The sequence below is a fragment of the Cydia splendana genome, chromosome 3 (genome assembly GCF_910591565.1).
Source record: "Cydia splendana chromosome 3, ilCydSple1.2, whole genome shotgun sequence".
Lineage (NCBI taxonomy): Eukaryota > Metazoa > Arthropoda > Insecta > Lepidoptera > Tortricidae > Cydia > Cydia splendana.
The window spans coordinates 14268436-14289100 of record NC_085962.1 but is presented as its reverse complement, the minus strand read 5'-3'; the positions used below and the strand labels follow the sequence as shown (position 1 = coordinate 14289100).

General features: G+C 37.8%; 1 protein-coding gene across 1 annotated transcript in view; it reads left to right on the top strand.

Moving 5' to 3' along the window:
• The window catches only part of LOC134806795 (nose resistant to fluoxetine protein 6-like), a 39510-nt gene extending 18998 nt beyond the window's left edge, over positions 1–20512 (top strand). Inside the window, exons 2-12 of the mRNA XM_063780159.1 lie at positions 11555–11727; positions 12358–12551; positions 13303–13585; positions 15073–15236; positions 16973–17141; positions 17432–17625; positions 17867–17992; positions 18304–18509; positions 18866–19008; positions 19398–19509; positions 20032–20512. Coding sequence (XP_063636229.1) covers positions 11555–11727; positions 12358–12551; positions 13303–13585; positions 15073–15236; positions 16973–17141; positions 17432–17625; positions 17867–17992; positions 18304–18509; positions 18866–19008; positions 19398–19509; positions 20032–20117 — 1850 coding nt within the window. The 3' untranslated portion in view covers positions 20118–20512. The remainder of the gene's footprint in view (positions 1–11554; positions 11728–12357; positions 12552–13302; positions 13586–15072; positions 15237–16972; positions 17142–17431; positions 17626–17866; positions 17993–18303; positions 18510–18865; positions 19009–19397; positions 19510–20031) is intronic.
• Positions 20513–20665: the final 153 nt, after the last annotated feature.

Here is a 20665-nt window from a genome sequence, read left to right as displayed (position 1 = left end):
GAGATGAGAGATGAAATTTATTTGATTAAACACCTGGCTTTTAATGTAAGCGTCTGATTCCAACTCTGCGTAACTTTAATATGAGATTATGACTCGCCTCAAAATAGAACCTTTGTTGGAAGAGCCCTGCCCTCTTACGTCACACGCTCCAGAACAATCCAACTTAAAACAATGACGCGGTGCCACGCGTTTAGCATTTGAATAAAACTGCACACTACCAAGGAATGGCATTAGGTACAATACAATTGCTTGCCGAGCGCTGGTGATTTGATAGCTAAGGCGAACTACTATAAGACCATTCTGATAAGTGATAACACCCATGTAGGTATAGGTCTTTCGTTTAACTGAGGCGGCTGTTAAGAATTTTTCTACGGACTGGACTTGAAGGCTTGGCTGGCCGATTTGTATTATGTTAACGGCATCAATGGGATATTTAAGAGGAAATTTTGAGTATTTTTAATATTTCCGACATCTGTAATTTTTTTTAAATATTTCCGACACCTGTAAAATTTCCACCGTTTAAAGTTGAATGTCCTATTAGTCGCCTAGTACCCATAGTACAAGCTTTGCTTAGTTTGGGGCTAGGTTTGATCTGTGTAAGATGTCCCCTAATATTTATTTATTTATTTTTATTTATTTTATTATGTTTTCGATGTACCTATTTGTTAATGAAAGATACTGCAATTGGTTTCAATATTATTAACAAGTTAAAAATATGTTTTTTTTTTCTCCAGTCACGGGCTAGGCGCCATTAATCTATCAAATCTATCATTAATAAAAAAATATGAAGAATTTAACTTAAGCAGCTCTATGGCTCTTATTTATGGTAAAATGTTCCAAGGATTTAAAAACTGATGATAAATACTTATTTTACAGGATTTGTTTATATCAGCATTACTGGACACTGGTGCCACGCCCATCATAGAGGCGTTTAAAACGTAATATATAAAGAAGGTTTATTCTCAAAACTTAGCTACCTTTTAGTAGAAAATCGCCTCGTAACTTCTTTACCACCTGAGATACTAAATGGTAGACCTCAAGAATTCAAGTCGCCTGCGCGTACGCAATGTGAATAGACGGGCAAGTTCTGATCAAAGACTTTGAAATTCAATTAATTCCAATGAGTTCAACTCCTAGACATAAAGGAAGTCTGCAAGCCTGCAATCTCATTATGAGGATGGAATAGATAAAGTCGTTCGTTTGTAGTTTTGTAATAAATTGTAATTTAAGTTGAGATTGTAAAAGTAAGACCACCTGCTCACGAAACTACTAGTATGTACATAACATGCTTAATAAAATGATCAAAAATGTTATTTAAAAACTTCATGTAAGGTCAACACCATTGCTAAAAGCAAATGGTTCCAACAATCAAAAGCAAATGGTTTTTTTTCCTACGATTGAAAATCAAAGAAATATACGCTCGTGGACGGAATAGTCCCTATGACGGAATTAGCCACATGTCATTGGCCTTATGAAACGTTTGAGTCTGGTTTCTTGTTGCTATTGGATTTAGCGGGGGTTCGAAGTTCAGTTGAAAGAACGAAAGTTAAACTCATAGCTAAACTATTTTTTTTTTATTGCATCGTGTATTATTCTTTATATAGTTACAGGTATATGTTTATTTACAATTTATAAGGCGTATTCCGATTACTTACATAGAAATTATTCATAATAGGAGCATGCATCTCATTCGCCCGGTTTTATATTTTTAGAATTTGGATACGCCCTTGATAGTTCTTGATATCTTACACACTTTGAGCTAAGGAGAGACAAAAAGTGTATCTTATGTATTTTATTGGTAATAAGTTAAGTAGTATATTTTTATCATCTTTATCGAAAGGTTTTTTTAACATCTTGAAACCCGGTTAAATTAATTAATCATAATAATTATAATTCAAGGTTTCAAGGCGCAACCAATCCCGATGTGTGTCAGCCAATCAGATTACGAAAATATACAACAACCAGGAAATGTCTGCTTCAGAGTTACACGATTTATATCCTTTGTAAACGAACAACTGTACTTATATTATAAGATAAGACTCCTGAAACTATCAAGTGGGCGTCTTTTATATTTGCGTGAGGTCATGTGGGACTACGTGATGTCAAGTATCATGTTTCTATTTTCTGGATCCTTAATGAAGCTTCTTCAAAATATTATATTTAATTCCATTATTTAACTTGGGTCATAGATTAGGGTTTTACAATGTGAGTATAAAAGTACAATATAAAAACACAAAACATTACAAAAAAATATTTACACACATTATAAAGAACCTAACCTAGGGTGTCGCCAGCAGCGCTGCCGGTGGTCAGGGCCGCAGAGTGAGGAACCGACGTACTATACGTGCCGTGTCCAATATTACCGCCTTCTGCATCTGATCCTTGATGGCCTTGATCCAACCACCCAGCGAGTCTCTCTAGGTGTTGGTCGAGACTCTTCGCTATGAGACCGTTCGCTGACACGACTATAGGAACAATGATCGTCGAGTCAACATCCCACATGGCGGTATATTAATTATTGTTATAGATTTAGAGCTAGGATTTCAATAAAGTGCGTAAAATTACACAATTGGGGTCATTACCGCGCGGCGAGCGGTTGCGATTTGAATTCACGGTTCGAACGGTTGCCAGTAGCCATGTTTCTAGCCGGCCTACCGCGAACTACGTTCGATGTGTTGCCTCTCTGTTACACTTACGTATGAATTTACAAGTGCGACAGAGAGGGCAACACGTAGAACGTAGTTCGCGGTAGGCCCTCAACTCCCGAATGTCTGCTTACTTGCTTAGGCATTCGCGACGGGCGCCAAGGCCGAGCAAGCGGGGACTACTAATGTAATGTGGCTTATAGTGCATAAGACAGCGTGGTTGAAGTAATATGCTTAAAACAATAACAACAGTATCTACATACTTGTGGGTATATACTTTGTATAGGCGAGTAATAATAAAAAAAACTTTGAGACTTATATTTGAATGGTCTCGTAGATTATAGCCAAGCTTGCTTACTATTTTTACTTTAGAACTACTTAAGTATTCATTCAACACATATATCGTTATAATATAGTTCAGTGAAATTAGCTAAAATTACGGCATAATTAATAGAAGACTTTTTTTAATTGGGATATGTACGTTGTCAACCGAGGTTATTTTTCATCAACCCTCCCCTCCCCTCCCCCCTCTGCGTCACTCCCCCACACCCCCGCAAAGGGTCCAAAACCTAGTTTTTCTCAATTTTTAAGAAAACCGTTCTAGATACAGAAAAAGGGTGTAGGAACGAAGTGATCCTTATTAAATTTTCTATTTATCTCTTATACACACTATATTGCTATCACTTATAGTTTTTGCGCAATACGTCACGGAAGATGCTATTTTTAGCATTTTCAGTGTTTTTTTTCTTCTAATGACTTTTCTCAAATAACACTTACGATATCTTTCACGCTTTTAGGGTTCCGTACCTCAAGAGGAAAAACCGGAACCCTTATAAGATCTCTCGTGTGTCTGTCTGTCTGTCCGACCATTCCCCCCCCCCCCCCCCCCCTTATCTCTGAAACTACTGTGCCTAAAATTTTGAAAAAATACACAAAATAGTACTTTACCTATGGATAATAGGAAAACCTATTAGAAATGTGCAGTCAAGCGTCAGTCGGACTTATGTACGGAACCCTTGGAACGCGAGTTCGACTCGCACTTGACCGGTTTTTTTTATTTAAGTAAATAGTTAATATGTTATTCAAAATGGGTATTATTTATTGAAAGAGTTTGTGTATCTGGGAACCTTGTTCACTAGGGACGGTAAGCATGATAAAGACATTGAAAGGAGAGTGAATGCTGGAAAACGTGTGAATGGGGCACTTAACGCTTTTATGAGCAGCCAGAAGGTGTCGCAAAAAGCACGGTTGGCTGTTCATAGAGGGGTGTTAGTGCCTACACTTATGTATGGTAGCGAAAGTTGGGTGTGGCAGAAGAGGCATCAGAGCCAAGTGAATGCAGTGGAAATGAGAGCGCTGAGAAGTGTGTGTGGTGTGAGATTGCAAGATAGAATTAGGAACAGTGTGATAAGGGAAAAGTGTGGACTGAATGTTGATGTAGTGACTAAAATTGAGAAAGGTATTTTGAGATGATTTGGACATGTGGAAAGAATGAGTGAAAGAAGGCTAACAAAGAGAGTGTATAAGGGAGAAGTGGAAGTGGGAGTTGGAAGGGGTCGACCTCGGCGGATTTTCTCTGATCAGATCGGGGAAATCCTGAAGAAAGGCCAGTACGGTTACCATCAGTTTGTCACTGACATAAACGCCGTCGAGAACGTAATTTACTTTCTATACATCCCGTTTGCACGAATATGCGAGTGCGAGCGAGATGTATAGAAAGTAAATTACGTTCTCGACGGCATTTATGTCAGTGACAAACTGATGGTAACCGTACTGGTCAAGAGCACCCTAAACTGGCGAGCATGTATGAGTAATGAAAATGAAGGAAGCGAAAGAGGTATGTCAGGATCGTAGCAAGTAGAAAACCGTGGTCTCTGCCTACTCCTCCGGGAAATAGGTGTGATTATATGTATGTATGTATTATTTATTATTAAACTACTTCATTTGACGATCCTATGCCATTTTTAAAATACATCGCCTTCAAATATTTTCAATGTCAGCTAATATCGTTATTAACCACTTGTCTGTATATGAAACAGATCCTGACCGAAATTTATAGGTACCTACAGCACAACCGAGGGTGAACCCATGATTTTTGATCACCACACACGTCTTCTTCCTCGCGTTAGTTGTCGCTTTTCGGTGAAGGAAAACATCGTGAGGAAACCGGACTAATCCCAGTAAGGCCTAGTTTCCCCTCTGGGTTGGAAGGTCAGATGGCAGTCGCTTTCGTAAAAACTAGTGTCTACGTCAAATCATGGGATTAGTTGCCAGCGGACCCCAGGTTTCCATGAGCTGTGGCAAAATGCCGGGAACAACGCGAAGAAGATGATGAACTTTTCATGTGTGTGGTGGTCAAAACTCGTGGGTTCACCCTCGTTTGTGTTGTATAAAATTCGGTCAGCGGGCGCAGCACGGTTCCATTTTTATCACCTATCACTATGCGCGTCCCTTTCGCACTTACATACTTGTTAGAGCGTGACAGGCATGGTGAGGCAACATAGAGGAACAATAATAGAGAGGAAACGTGGGAGGGGCCAAATGACCGAACGAGATAGAACTTTCAGTAAGAGTAGCAAGAAAGCGGTACTATTGCTTGTCCTTGTCACAGTCTTACTTTTTGTTTGTTCCCCACCATAAATTTAGTATGGGTTATGGTGGGCAACAAATAAAAAATTTCATTTCATTTCATTTCAATAACCCGACCGAAATACGTAGATTATTATTTTTGGTATATTGTCAGGAATGTTAAAACGTGTTTTTAATATTGTCGCATTGCGTATATTGTCCCTCACGGAGGCACGCGTACACCACTTCTATAGGCTACCTTCTATGTGAGGCAAGCTATAAAAACGCGACCGTGCGATCTGTTTCACAGTCAAGTGGTTAATAGTAACGATCTTCGGTGAACTTAAAAATGTTTGAAGACGATGTATGTTCAAAATGGCATAGCATCGTCAAATGAAGGAGTTTAATAATAAATAATACACCATTTTAAAGAAAATATAACTATTTATTTAAATTAAACAAAATTTGGCGATATCGTAAGTATATTTTGAGAAAAGTTATCTTACAAAAGAAAAAAACGTAAATTCTAAAAAAATTGCATACATGGTGACAGATTTCACAAAAACTATAAGTGATAGCACTATAGTGTGTATAAGAGATAAATAGCAAATTTACTAAGGATCACTTCGTTCCTACACACTTTTTCTATATCTTGAACGGTTTTCTTAAAAATTTAGAAAAACCGCGTTTCGGGCCCTTTGCGGGGGTGTGGGGGGGTGACGCAGAGGGGGGAGGGTTGGGGAGGGTTGATGAAAAATAACTTCGGTCCATAACGTACATAACCCAATTGAAAAAAGTCTTCTATTAATTATGCCAAGTTTTCCATATATTTTTTTCCAGAAGCAACGTACTAAAATGGCACTTGCATAATAAGCATTCGAGCATTATATATAATAATATACATACGTCATTATTACGTTTACATTGTTAGAGTCGGACCAAGAAAAGTCTGTAGCGGATTTGATAGCCCACGCAGTGCAAGTGTCATTTATAGGTACGTCATAATTTCATAGAAGTTTGACGTTTTAAATAACACGTGCACTTCGTGGGCTATCAAATCCGCTGTAGACTTTTCATGGACTGACTCTAAAAGTATTTAAATTAAAAAGGTCAAAATATAGGTAGGTCCTTTTTTTACTCTTTTTATTACATGTATGTAGTAGGCAGAACAAGAGTAAAAAACCTACGTAGGTATTCTGTGGGTTGTTATTATATATATTTTACAGACTAGCAACGTACTATTTTAACATACGAGTACGTTAGTTGAATAAGCATGTGAATTAATAGATAATGCTTGGCAAATACCTTAAAGGTGTATGTGCCTTCATACGCGCTTCTCGGTGATGTCATTTGGGTCTTATAAGGCAATCGGCGGATGGCGATTTTCCGTATCTGCTTCTAACCATAGAGAAAAAAATACATAGAGTGCTGTGCTCACTCCATACTTCAGTTTTGGTACCAAAAAGACTATTATTTACGTAGTCGACATCTAGCATCGAGTAGCAGAATTATCAGTACTTCTACTTGACAACAGATGTAGCACCGACCGAAAAGTCTAATTCTCAACAATTTTTAGCTAATATTATAACCGGATTAACCGGAACTCTATTTTCAACGACTTCTGCTTTTAATATTAGTTGTAAATTGCTGTTCAATAAAATATTCGTGAGTTGCGACACTAGAGAATTCTAGTATCGAGTAGCGGTACCTACTGATAATTCCGTTACTCGATGCTAGATGTCGACTGCGAAAATAATAGTCGTTTTGGTACCAAAACTGATGTATGGAGTGAGCACTCTATTCTAACTATATTTCTCTATGTTGTAACTTAGCATGTACTTACTTGATAAAAATTGACACCAGTATATTTCGAGTTTCTCTTAGATTTACAATTTAATCATATTTTTGGCAAAATTAGTACTTTTCACTCAACGCCCTACACAACCCTAATAAAACTTTTTTGGGGGTGGTAAGACTTGTCTACGATTATAATTAAAGTATCATATTATTTGTGCGTGTTTATTTTTGGAATTAATGACTTTATGCAGTTCTAGTCTTGTGGTAGCGGCTATTTAATACTTTTCCGGTTATCATTGAGGTAATATATTTTTCAAAGCTCCTCCTTTACCGTGCGCAAAGTTCGTTTTTGTGAGTGAGATGTGTTTTTTTTTTAATTTTCTCATCCTTTGTCTCGTCGGCAGTCGTAAATCGAAAAACTGAAAAAAATGGAAAAGAAAAGCGTGGGTAATTTTTATTCATACGTACTTACCTAAATTAGGTGTCATGACTAATTTTGCTGCAGCAGAATTTGTCTGTCTGCATCTGTTACGCTACAAAAGCAACCCTAACTGCTGCAGCCAACATTCGAATAAAGCCTTAAGCAATATTTAAACAAGGCCACCGAAAGAATGACCGAGTTTTATGGCTCCTCTACCATGGGCCAACGCCGGCCACTCCAAGGGACGCAGCAATGCGGTAGAATGAGATAGCAATATCACTTGCTCCCTCTAACGCATAAATGCGTGGCCGGCGTTGGCCCATCGTGTAGAGGAGACATTAAACTTTTGAGGACAAGTAGGTAATTAGGGTTCCGTACCCAAAGGGTAAAACGGGACCCTATTACTAAGACTCCGCTGTCCGTCCGTCCGTCCGTCCGTCCGTCCGTCTGTCACCAGGCGGTATCTCACGAACCGTGATAGCTAGACAGTTGAACTTTTCACAGATGATGTATTTCTGTTGCCGCTATAACTACAAATACTAAAAAGTACTGAACCCTCGGTGTGCGAGTCCGACTCGCACTTGTCCGGTTTTTTATTATTTTACTAACAAAATAAACATCGAGCAAAGACTCGTATTTTGAAATGCGAAAATAGTTTTTTTTTATAGATGTATTCGCTGCGTATTCGAAAAGCGGATTTATTCCTATCTATCGGATTAGTCCATAGAACTAAATAGAATGGACATGTTTTGTCCACGGCTTTAGTTAGGTACTCACTATTTTTATAGTATATTCTATTATTAATTTTATACTTTCTGATATGACATTACTCCCTATGCATCGCACTTACACCAATATTAACAAGCGCAAGAGAGGTTTATGTAGCTACTCAGAGTAATTTTAATTATTATTAAACAATCAAATTATAAAAAAAGTAGTTAAGTAACTTACTGCATTCATTATTTTATTGTGCCCTTTAAAATATAAATCAACGAATTCGAATTGTTTAACGCGTTTTTACTTATTGAAAATCGGTCCTGGGCCTCTTAAAACCTTTCACATGTCTTATAGTTTATAAGTATCCCTCACTGTGATTAAACAAACTGTAAATATCTATTCTATGAAATCGAAAATATCTATTACATTTTTATATAAAAAAATACATTTAAAAGTTAGCCTCCTTCTCTTGAAATTAGTACCTACTGCAATGCAGTCGTCCTTGATTATAATGAGATACGTGTAACCTAAACATTCCAATCACTTTAATGAACATATATTATATAGGTAGGCTAAATTACCTCATATCTGAGAAGCATATAATATAACTCTAGCAAAAAACTGGCAAATGACCGCCGTCTAATGGGATTTCGCACCAGATATATGACCAGGGAACTTTCCCGATCATCCATCAATGCTCTTTGTTTTAAACAAAGGAATGTCTTTGCGGTCCTCATTGACGTGACGTAATGGTTTCCGTAACGTTGAGCCTGACTTATTCTTTTTGTCCGAGCACAATGATATGTAGGGCCATATAAGAAGTTAAAAAGATACAGACAAAAGCGCTGAATATAGGGTGAATTGAGATAATTTTAAGGCGAAATAGGCGCGCAAGAACTTCAAATCAGGCTTAAGAATTTCAAGTTTTGCGAAAAATACAAAAAAAGCATAGGTATATTTAGTTTGATTGTATTAAATTGTGAGAGACAAACAAAATGTAGGTATTTTAATAAGATTGTAAAAGGTTTAGGAGCTACAAAAACAACAATATTCACAGACTGTATTTGAAAATGGAACTGACGGAACTTTTCATTCATCGTAAATATTGTTTATGTAGGTAGATTAAAATTTAAATGTCAAACATGCATGAGTAGGTATAGTTGAATTATCGAGAAGATGGAATTGCATTTGTAGTGGTTGTATGCTGATAGTACAAGAAAATAGAAAATTCAAATATAGAATGCCTGTAAACAAACAATACTACTACATATGCAATTCCACGCTCTCGATGATTCAACTATATATAATACGGTTCGGCACCCGGGCCCGACCTTCTACTCCTATTAACAGAACTCGTTGATTAATATACATACCTATATGTATAAACAAAATTCTTAATAATTTAATCTTAAATACACCTAAGCCTAGTAATTTGGCCACGAAAAATATTCTACGAGCAAATTCAACCAATAGATAGGTGAAAAACAAATGAATTGCGGGCAACGCTGACAGCGCCAGCAAGGAACAAATTTAGGATTCATTGTCAAAGCAGTTTCAACTCGGGTCGCGAAGCGTTTAATATGTGACACATGTAGCTACAGACATTCAAGTGAGGTTGAATTCGTAAAGTATAAATTTATTAATGCTAAAGCCGATTCGGGGTATGGCTAAGTACATTTAGGGCTCATTTAGACGACGCGAGAACTCGCATGCGAGTTTCATTACATTGCGGGTCTTGATCGGTCGATTAATTGAATTGGACGTAACCTACAGTCCGCAATATAACTAAAATCGCATGCGAGTTCGCGCACCGTCTAAATCAGCCCTTAAGGAAACTGAATGGCATGACCTACTTAATTATTTTTCGAAAATGTATATTTTTTTCTTCTTAAAGTACTCCCATTTAGACGCAAGTGTATAAACTCATGCTAAACACTAATCAATATGTAAAAAGGCCTTAAGGCAAATGTACACGCTTGTGGCCTTATGGCTGTTGTGGGCCTTATTAGGTAAAAATAAGGTATCGATTTTCTCCAAAATAAAGTTAATAAGAATACCGGTGCCTTCGAGAAAGTAACTAATTTAAGCTCAGGAATGCACCTAGAATTATTAGGTACTTCTTTTTAAAAAGCTCCGCATGCAATTTTTTATATTCTCACCATCCTAATCTAGAAGTTATAATTATTCATTTAAGATACCTAAGTATTACCAGGCGTGGCTCACTCCGCGATTTCGTAGCTTTGCTACAGGTAGCTAAAAGTGCATTCGTTCCGCCCCAATTTTGGGGAAAGCCATAAGCCGCGCGTGGCGCTGTCGCCACCTAGCGGTCATATCTGTCCTGATCGTAACAGACCCGTTTTGTTAGAGAGTGAGTCTTCTGTACCTTAGTACTATTATTTATTATGTGGTATTATCTACTTAGGTATACTTGGTATACTTTAAATTTATTCGGTATTACTTTATGGATATGACAAATCAAGTTAACATTTTACAATCTGTAAAAAAACCGCTCACGTGGCATGGGATGTATGACGCCAATTCGGTGTGGACTTTTCTAGAGTGCACTCGAACGTAGTCCAACACCACACCATAATACTTAAACAGCACTTGTAGGCAAGTATTTGATCATCAAATATTTAGGAAATTTGCAGCAGTTTATATAAATTAGGTTCCGCAAACTCAGGCAGCTAACAATAGTCCTATACAGCAACTTTTATTGACGTGCCTATTTGAATTGCCTTATTTAATAATTTTCCAATTTCACTTGTGATTTTTATGCGTAGTGTGGCAGTGGAGGCAGAGTTATACTTTTTATATGTATAAAGGGGCCTACTGATTACCAGTTCGCCGGACGTTATCAGCCTGTCATTTAAACGCAAAATTTGATAATTCCGAACAACTGACAGACTGATATCGTCCTGCGAACTGATAATCTGTGGGCCCCTTACATTCGTGACAAAGAGTCATATGATCCTAGCCGCTGCTCTAGAAAGGTATACAATCGAAGTTACGCTCTTATCGTGTACTTAAAACCACATTCTGAAAATCATGAAACTGACATAAAAATTAGAGCGAGTTGAGGTGCGTACGGTCAATAAAATGATTTACATACGGATGTATACGTATGTAGTAGTCTTAAGCTATTATATTTGATAACTGTAGGTACGTACATTAAATTATGTTTTTTAAATCTACAGGAGCGGTTTCCTGATTTTAAAACTGTTAAAGTTTTGATATTGATATGATGCCATAACGAGTCGGATCGTGTCAAGGTCGTAAAATAATAATATCAAAACTTTAACCTAACTTTAACTTTGAATTGTGATATCAGGATACCGCTCTATGTACCTACTAGTGATTGTTTGATACACAGAAACTTGCTAACACTTGATTGTATTATCTCCAGTGTTCGACGCGTCGGCAAAGTCCCCTCAAGGCCTGCTGTTCGGCTCGTCCTACCACCTCGGCAACTTCGATGAGTGCGTCGCCATCGACGACTCTACTGATGGCGGGATCACCGTCGAGGGGCAATACTGTTTGGCGACCATCAAATGGTCGAAGAAGCACAAAGCGAAAAAGGTACATCCTTATTGAATTTATTGAATCGGGCGGTACTTTGAGAACTTACTTATTTATTCCTACAGGTATATAATAATAAAGGACGTTATACGTTGTTAGTGTCGAGTTTTGTATTTATAGGTGGTGACTTGTAATTATATAGAGTTGGGTTTATTGCAGTGAGCGGGTGGCAATGACACATGCAAAAAATGCATTTGTAAGAAAGTATAACGGGCCATTATTAACGGCAATAATTATATAATCCATATAAATAGTCACTAAAAATTTTCTTTATCTCCCCATTTGCTTTATCCCGTTAGGGCCATCCCACACTAGCGTCTTTTGAGCATCGGCGTCTAGGCAGCGCTATGGGAAATGGCGTCGCTGCGCAGTTGCGCGAACGTTGCGTAGAGCGGTAGCGTTGACTAGACGCCGACGCTCGGGAGACGCTAGTGTGGAGTAGACCTTAGCTGACTACTTATAGTGAATCGCCTAACGAATTTACGGACATTTATAACGGAATAATAATTATATTTATAATGCAATTCCATAGTTATAATGTAATAAACGTTTTGTGAAGGTCAAGCAGGTATCAGGTGAATACAGCATTATGTGATTAGTACGATTAGTTAACACTGCAATGTTTCCTAGGTTCGAACCGGCCGTGGAGAGACCCTCCGCTGGGCGGTGTGCGTGCCCAGCGCCTGCAGCGCCAAATCTGTTAATAGCTTCGTGTCCAGCGTCCTCGCCCATACAGTCGGAAACAGGACCAGTGTTCAAGTCACCGAGAGAGACTGCTACACTCGAAGACCGTTGACCGTCACGTCTTTGGACGTCGGCTTTTTGTGAGTATCTTATTCGCTCTTACTAAAAGGGAGCGAAAGTGCGACCAACATCATCATTATTACAGCAACCATCACCAAGGAGGAGTTTTGGCAGAAGAGTGTCAAGTTCTGACGGTTGCGCGGCTGGCTCCCTGACAGTGCGCAGTTGCGAACTGCATCGCAGCCATAATGGTGTGTTTTTAGTTTTAAAGTTACCTATTTATCTGTGGGCCAATAGTTGCCTGAAAATAAAGATTTTCATTCATTCATTATGTAGGTACAAAACAAAACAAATATGCAATGATAACGGGTCTTTTGTATGAATATTTCCATACAAAGAGATCCGCATTGAGTTGTTAATCATAAAACAATATTATCATTGTCATAATTTAAATATTTTTTAGGCGCACAAGGTACATACCTAAGCAGACATATTCTAAACTAGTCATTACCATAATACCAAAATACCATAAAATCAGTTAGAACTTGTACTTCATTCAAATTATTTAGTTTTTTAATGTCACGCCTGATAATAAAGTCTCGTTAAAATAGACATGTTTAGAGTTAAAATTATGGCCGGTCTCACTAAACCATCTTTTCCATTATGACTGCTACAGAATCAAACGTGTGTAGATTTCGTTGTACAGACAGCAACACTCCTGACTGTACATCGGTGGACCTTATTACAAAAGGCATAAGGTCCACCGATGTACAGTCAGGAGTGTTGCTGTCTGTACCTGTAGCAAACTGAAAATGTAATTTGTAATTACAGGGCGGTGATCCTATTCTTCGCAGCCATCTTGCTCTTCAGCACAATCTACGAGTTCTACAAGATCAAATGGGGTGTCAACAAGACGTCGGTAGTCCACAACTTGGTCATCTCCTTCTCCGTCATCCACAATGTGAAGAAGCTGATATCGTGCAAGCAGAACCACACGCTGGGCTTGGAGTGCGTGACGGGCATCAAGACTCTGGCCATGGTGTTCATCATAGCTGGGCATGCGTGTTTGTTTATCGCCAGTGGACCTGTGATGGACGCTGAGGCATGGGACCGGGTATTAAGATAGTTATTTCTTGTCTTAAAAATAAGTCCAAGTTTTAATTTATTCTATGAAAAGTCTATACTTCTCTACTATAATTTATTATGTATTTTGGTGGTAGATATTTATTATGAATGAGGTAAGGAAGGTAAAATTAAAATTCAAAGTCTGTGCTGGGTTACAGGCCAATTCGAACGTTCACTAGCATAAAACCAATATTATGGCTCCTCTACACGATGGGCCAGCTCCGGCCACTCCAAGGGACGTATTTATGCGTTAGAGGGAGCAAGTGATATTGCTATCTCATTCTACCGCATGACTGCGTCCCTTGGAGTGGCCAGCCCTGGCCCATCGTGTAGAGGAGCCATTAGAATGATATTGAAATCATATCATAGCTATCATTGGCGCGGGCGTTTCCCTCGCATTAATATTTGTGCGGACAAGTCTGAGCGAAATGAACGTGCGAATGACAGCTAAGTAACTGATATGATTCCAATATCATTCTAATATAGGTTTGATGTGAGTGCAAGTTCAAGTTGGCCTGTTAGCTTGGCCCGACTTTAGAGTCGTTAGCAACAAATAATAAAATGCAGCAAGAAAAATGAAGAGGTAACTTCGGATTTATTTTTTATTGAGAAAATTTTAAGCATTCGTGTTTCGACTAGTATTATCATATAGTCAAGAAACATATATCCGAAAATCACATCTGTTTATTTCTATAGCCACTGCCACGTTTCAAAGATCCTCTTATTTTTCGATGCGGGGCCTTATACGTCAGCCGGACTTTTATGAATATTGTGTTATGGTATGGAACCCTCGCGGCGCGACTTCAGATTGCAGTTAGCCGGTTTTTTAATATAAAATATGGATTTATTTTTATCGGTTGTTGGGGGATATAACAATCAAATAAGTAAATACAAAATATGACAGGAGCCACAAATATTAAGTGTACTTACTTAATACGTATCCTAGTGGACCGTAAAATGTATAATATTACATTAAGCTCTTACAACAACATGAGCTAAGTTGAGGCACTTAAGTAACTTATGTATTAGGTACCTGCTTATATACAGTCTGTCCTTCATAACGCCCTGGACACGGGTCATTGACACCAATTAGTGATTTAGCTGTTAGCCAGTCAAACTGGTTGGCAAAGGATTCGTGGAAATTTATTTTGAAGTGCACGTATTTTACGTGCACCTCAAAATAAGGCCAAAAGTATGCTTTATACCACAAATGATTTGTTTAATGCGACCATCTGCCCGATTCGAACTTTAAGATACGTCAATTAATAGATTTAGAAACAATATGTATTAGATGTGTCAGTGTCAAAAGTGACGTTTTTGTTTAAAGAAACGTCACATTTGACACTGACATATCTAATCCATATCGTTTCTAGATCTATTACTTGACGTATCTTAAAGTTCGAATCGGGGCGATGTCGGTTCATATATTAAATTCCTTCCTATTGCAGTGATTTATAACACCTATATTACTTTCAGTTGGTGCGTCATCCAGCAGACGCGTTCATGTTGAACAATTCCCTGCTGGTGGACACTTTCCTGTTCCTGAGCGCGTTCCTGTTCTGCCGGCTCCTGCTGATCGAGCTGGACAAGAGGAAAGGCAAGGTCAACGTCATACCGATATTGGTCTTCCGGTACATTAGGTAAGGACTGTTACAAATGACAACTTTTTTGACAGGAACAGGACATTTTGCCCAATTCAAACTTTAAGATACGTCAATTAATAGGTCTAGAAACGATATGGTTTAGATGTGTCAGTGTCAAAAGTGACGTTTTTGTTTGAACAAATGTCGCATTTGACACTGACATATCTAATCCATATAGTTTCTAGATCTATTGACGTATCTTAAAGTTCGAATCGGGCATGAATCTAGTATTAAAACTGGATCTGGCATGAGGGTGGGGATAACTGACAGAACGGGATAGTCTTGTGCATCTTTCAGTAGGAGTAGCAGCGAAAGCGCTTATATTGTTTGTCCTTGTCACAGTCTCACACATGTTTTCCCCACCATTTTTTAAGTATGGATTATGGTGGGCAACAAATGAATTCGACTAATCACAGTGTCGCATTTGCGTATGTTTTTACCACTTCTAAGTATACGATCCTACCTTCTATGGAATCGGGCTAATTTCGGCTTCAGCTTTTTTGAGATATAATAATTTCAAATGGTATTGAAAATTTCGAATGACCAGTAACCTAGTGAATTTATTATGCTGTAGTAGATCTTTTTACATTTGCATGTCAGACTTTTTCCTTTGTGTATGACGTCTAGAAAGCCTCACAGAACTCAGCATACTATTAACCTTCGATTTTGTGCTGTGGTTTCAGCAGCAGGCAATTGAAGCATTTTACAATGGAAAGTACAAAGGGCGTGATTACAAGCGCTTGTTATTCAACGCACAACAAACGTTACCATAATCCCAAAAACATGATTCAGAATTATAGTTTGGTAAACTAGGTGAGGTCCATGTCAAATTAATGTAAACACTTTTCTCCTTATTTCAAGTGAATAAGGTGCAAAAGTGTAAACATGTGTTTGACGTAGAGCGCCTACATAAACAATGGGAGTCCTTTGTGGCGAACCCTCACAGGCGTGTGCTCGCGGCCTTTGATGTCGCTCACGCGGCCAATTAACTACTAGTACATAGTTATCCTGAATGCTGTTCCATTTACGAGTTTAGTGCACAAGCTGAGAACCAATAAAAGTACGGGTTTTAAATATTACCAGTATTTTCTTTAATATTTTACTTTCTCCTTAAAGCTCTAGTTTGTCTTCAAGATGTATCTATGTCACCAGCTACTTATGTTTATTAGGTAACACATTCCCGGTACATACACGACATGAATATAATTATGTGTCTATTTATAAATTGTATACATATACAGATTTCAATCACAATTAAAAAAATAACGAATCCCACGTTGGCTAGAGTTGATCATCGTTAATTTTTTCATTGTGATTGACATCTGTATATACAATTTATAGATAACGTGGTACATATACCAATAAATAAAATGGAAAAAATATTTACATAAGTGTATTTTATAGATTATTGATTATATAGAGCTTATTGAATTGTATGCTTAATAAATTGTATGTATCTAGTTTAATAGATAGAAACTCATTACTTAACGGCGCCGAACTTCTTATGAAGTTGATTTAAATCTCACTGTCAACTGCCAGACAGATTAAATGACTATTTAATCTACAAATAAGAGTGCTGGAGTAGAAAAATGTACTATCTCTTCAAGTCAAATATGTGGAAAAGAATTATTACTAACAAGGGTAGCATAGCAAACACCTAATGAGTAAATCAGCTTTTATGGTACGATGAGGCGCTTCTATTTTATTAAAAGAATATTAATTTTTTTTTATAGAGTAACTCCCGCGTATGCCGTGGTGATTCTGTTCTACATGACGTGGCTGCCGAAGATCGGAGAGGGGCCTCTGTGGGAAGACAGGATGCAACTAGAGCAGGAGCGATGCATGACGTCCTGGTGGGCGAACATTCTGTACATCAACAACTATGTCAACACTGATCATCTGGTAAGATTCAAGTTCTGTAGATGTTGGTCTTAACTGAAATCACTATCATAAGAACTTGGATAGTTTCTAAGAAATAGAAGGTTAGGATATTCAATACGACTTTGACTGGCTCAGTATAATCTCACAATAATTTCTAATATACTATTACCGAACTTCTATTCTATTCTATTTTATTATACTTAAAATATTATTTCCAAGTAGGACAAGAACGTAATCTTAATAAAATTCTTAATATATGTAAATGGTTTTACAAGCTTGTTCTAAGCGATAAGATGCCGTTTCTATTCCAGTGCATGTTCCAATCGTGGTACCTCTCCGTGGACACTCAGCTATTCTTCGTGGCGCCTATCTTCATATTCAGCCTGTGGCGCTGGCGCCGCGTCGGGCCCATCTTCCTCTCCATCAGCATTATCGTTTCCGTCGTCATTCCTGCTTTTATCACGTATAAGGACAAGCTGGATCCCACCTTGTTGTTCTATGCCAAGTGAGTTTGTGAACAAAGTGCAACCGAACGATAGTAAGCTTGGGAATAAAAATAAAATAAGAGTTCTGAATACCTCGGAGATACTAAGAGCCTTCTGTTCGAAACCATGACATATCTTGACAATATCTTACTGAGGTGCCTTACTTGTTTGTCTACTTGTATCTATTGTGTATTTGATATGCAGAGCATGTCATTGTAGTATGATCATTTGATCCTTAACATCTTAAACAATGTTTTTCAGAGAATTTACTGACATCGTATCTAACTTCTACTTCAAGACGGAATATGTCAAGACCCACATGAAACTGACTACGTACTTCATGGGTTTGCTTACTGGTTATATATTGCACAGGATACAGGAAAACGAGTGAGTACCTATACCTGAATCACTTTTAGTTCTTAATAGTCGTAAATCAAACCTAAATCAAACTTTGGATTTGTTACTTTATTATAGTTCTAACTTTCTGATGCGTGAATAATTTTAGTATATCTATTAGGAAGTAATTGAACCATTTTTGGATAGAAAACATGAAAATGTCCTCGAGATTTTGATGGAATGTATCTTTTTTGGTAACGGTCATGCCAAGCGTAGTAGTATGAATCAAATTAGGTGAATAATATGATGTGACGCCCGTGTTAGGCACGGTAAAGAGTAACGTGGCGTGTTTTTGTTTTCAGTTACAAATTCTCTCGCATCTTCAAAGTGTTCGCATGGACGACAAGCATAATCCTCGGGACGGTAACCACGTTCAGTGTGTCAGTATTCTACCAGGACTGGTACGACTACAACAATATCGAGGCTGCGGCGTACATCTCCTTGCATAAGGTCGCGTGGGGCATCGCCAACGGGTGGCTAGTCACTGCCTGCGCTACTGGCAACGGAGGTGAGATTACCTTACAAAGCAACGAAATGTAAAATTGGCCAAAATCCAGATATAACGTCAAAAGAAAGACAACATTCTTGTGTCGCTTAACTATAAACTCCATTCGACCCTCTCAGCAAATTATCTACCCTATTACCTTTTCTTAATACCAAAATCGCATAATCTGACAGATGGATTTACCCGAGTTTGAACTTAAGCGACTCATAGTTTAGTCGTTGATATAGCTCAAATAGTCTTCAGGATGCATATTTCTCCTATCGATCATTGTTGAATAGGACAGGACTACTGTACTGTACAGCTAAAGACTAAATTATTATTTCATTATTTATAGTAATACGTTTCTTACCTTTTCACAGGTTATCTCGGCAAGTTGCTGTCATGGAAATTCCTCGTACCGCTCTCTCGGCTTACTTTCTGCGCTTACCTCGTCAACGGAGTCGTCGAGTTGTACTATGTGGGGCAGCTGAGGCATCCACTACATATAACTTTCTTCACTGTGGTAAGATATTGCTTCATGTTCCTTTACGTGCTTGACCATAGACATAAAAGCCAGCAAGGCTCGTCTTCTTTGGTCTAAAACTATTAGTCTTTTCAGTATAATGAGCTTAAATTTTACATACAATATTATTATATCGTCGGGTGACAAGCAAAAGTCACTAAGTACTACCACAAGTTCATAGCCATAGTGAACCATATTAGTACTAAAAGAAGGTCGATTTTTGTTTAATTTTTTTTTAGTAATTAGTAACTTTGCTTGTCACCTGTCGATATGCCCATTTGCCCCTCCCCTAGGCCTTCAGTGTTTGATATCACACGCACTGAGATATTAAACACTGACGCTTAACCTTATATAATTTACAAATTACATATCTAACTATTTTATTTCAGGTGGCTAATGCCATATCCCACATAATACTGACGTTCTTTTTGGCTACGCTTCTTTGCCTGAGCTTCGAGTCACCCATTCATGGAATAGAGAAAATTCTTCTCAGAATGTTTGGTAAGTTTTTACTTACACCAACACTAGTCCCTTTGGACTAGTAGTAGAACGTAAAAATAGTTTATTGACAACCCAAACATTCTATTTTAACATATGAATTTTTATTACATAAATAATAACTTTACTGAATATAGTCAGGAATGTTTTACGTAACCTCTAGCGGCCTACCATACAAGAAAAATTGGCAGCATTCGAATTTTAGAAAAAATCTCTACTGGAAGCAGCTATGCATCGCTCCAATAGCGATTGGAGTTGGAGTTTTAAAAAAGGGGTGGAATTTGTATTGTAATAAAATTGGATTAAACAAAACAAATGCAACTCTGGTCATATTAAAATTACTTTTTCCCTAAAATTAATTCGTGTGGTACTAATAGGTAGGTATCTTGTTCAATATCAACCCTTTTTGTGTTTATGCTCTATTTTTTGTACTTCTTATACTAAATTACTAAATGCGTATCATAAACTTCCTCTTCTTCAAACAAATACAATTATTTTTTTATGTTCTGTTTCTTTCTTTTTCAGCTCGGCCAGTTTTAAGTGATAACGCTATGAGAAACCAACAGGACCAGATATCGAGAAACACTAGTCAAAGCAAATTAGAAACGTAGCAAAAGTGAATGTATAATTAAATTAAATTAATAATTGAATGACTGAACGGAATGTAGCGCCCGGGAAAAAACTGCCAGCAAAGTGTCAGAACATTGTAAGCTGCTAGTAGAGTATGATGAAGGTTCTACCTTAGTTATTTATATGAAAGTTCTAAGAAGCGACAAACGAGATAACGCGACGAGGCACAGCATAGCAATGATGTCAAAGACAAATGTTACCTACATACTTTAAAAGAGACCTAATGTAAATGAGTTTTGCAGATCGATTTGCAATAAATTTAAGTTAGTTCTTAAATTAGGTTGCCGCATGTTTCGGCTCTCGTTGGCGCCTAGAAAATACTTTAAGTAGGTATAGGCAGCACGCTTGAGTAAAGCCCTTCTTGCATATTACAAAAAACCGGACAAGTGCGAGTCGGAATCCCTCACCGAGGGTTCCGTACTTTTTAGTATTTGTTGTTATAGCGGCAACAGAAATACATCATCTGTGAAAATTTCAACTGTCTAGCTATCACGGTTCGTGAGATACAGCCTGGTGACAGACGGACGGA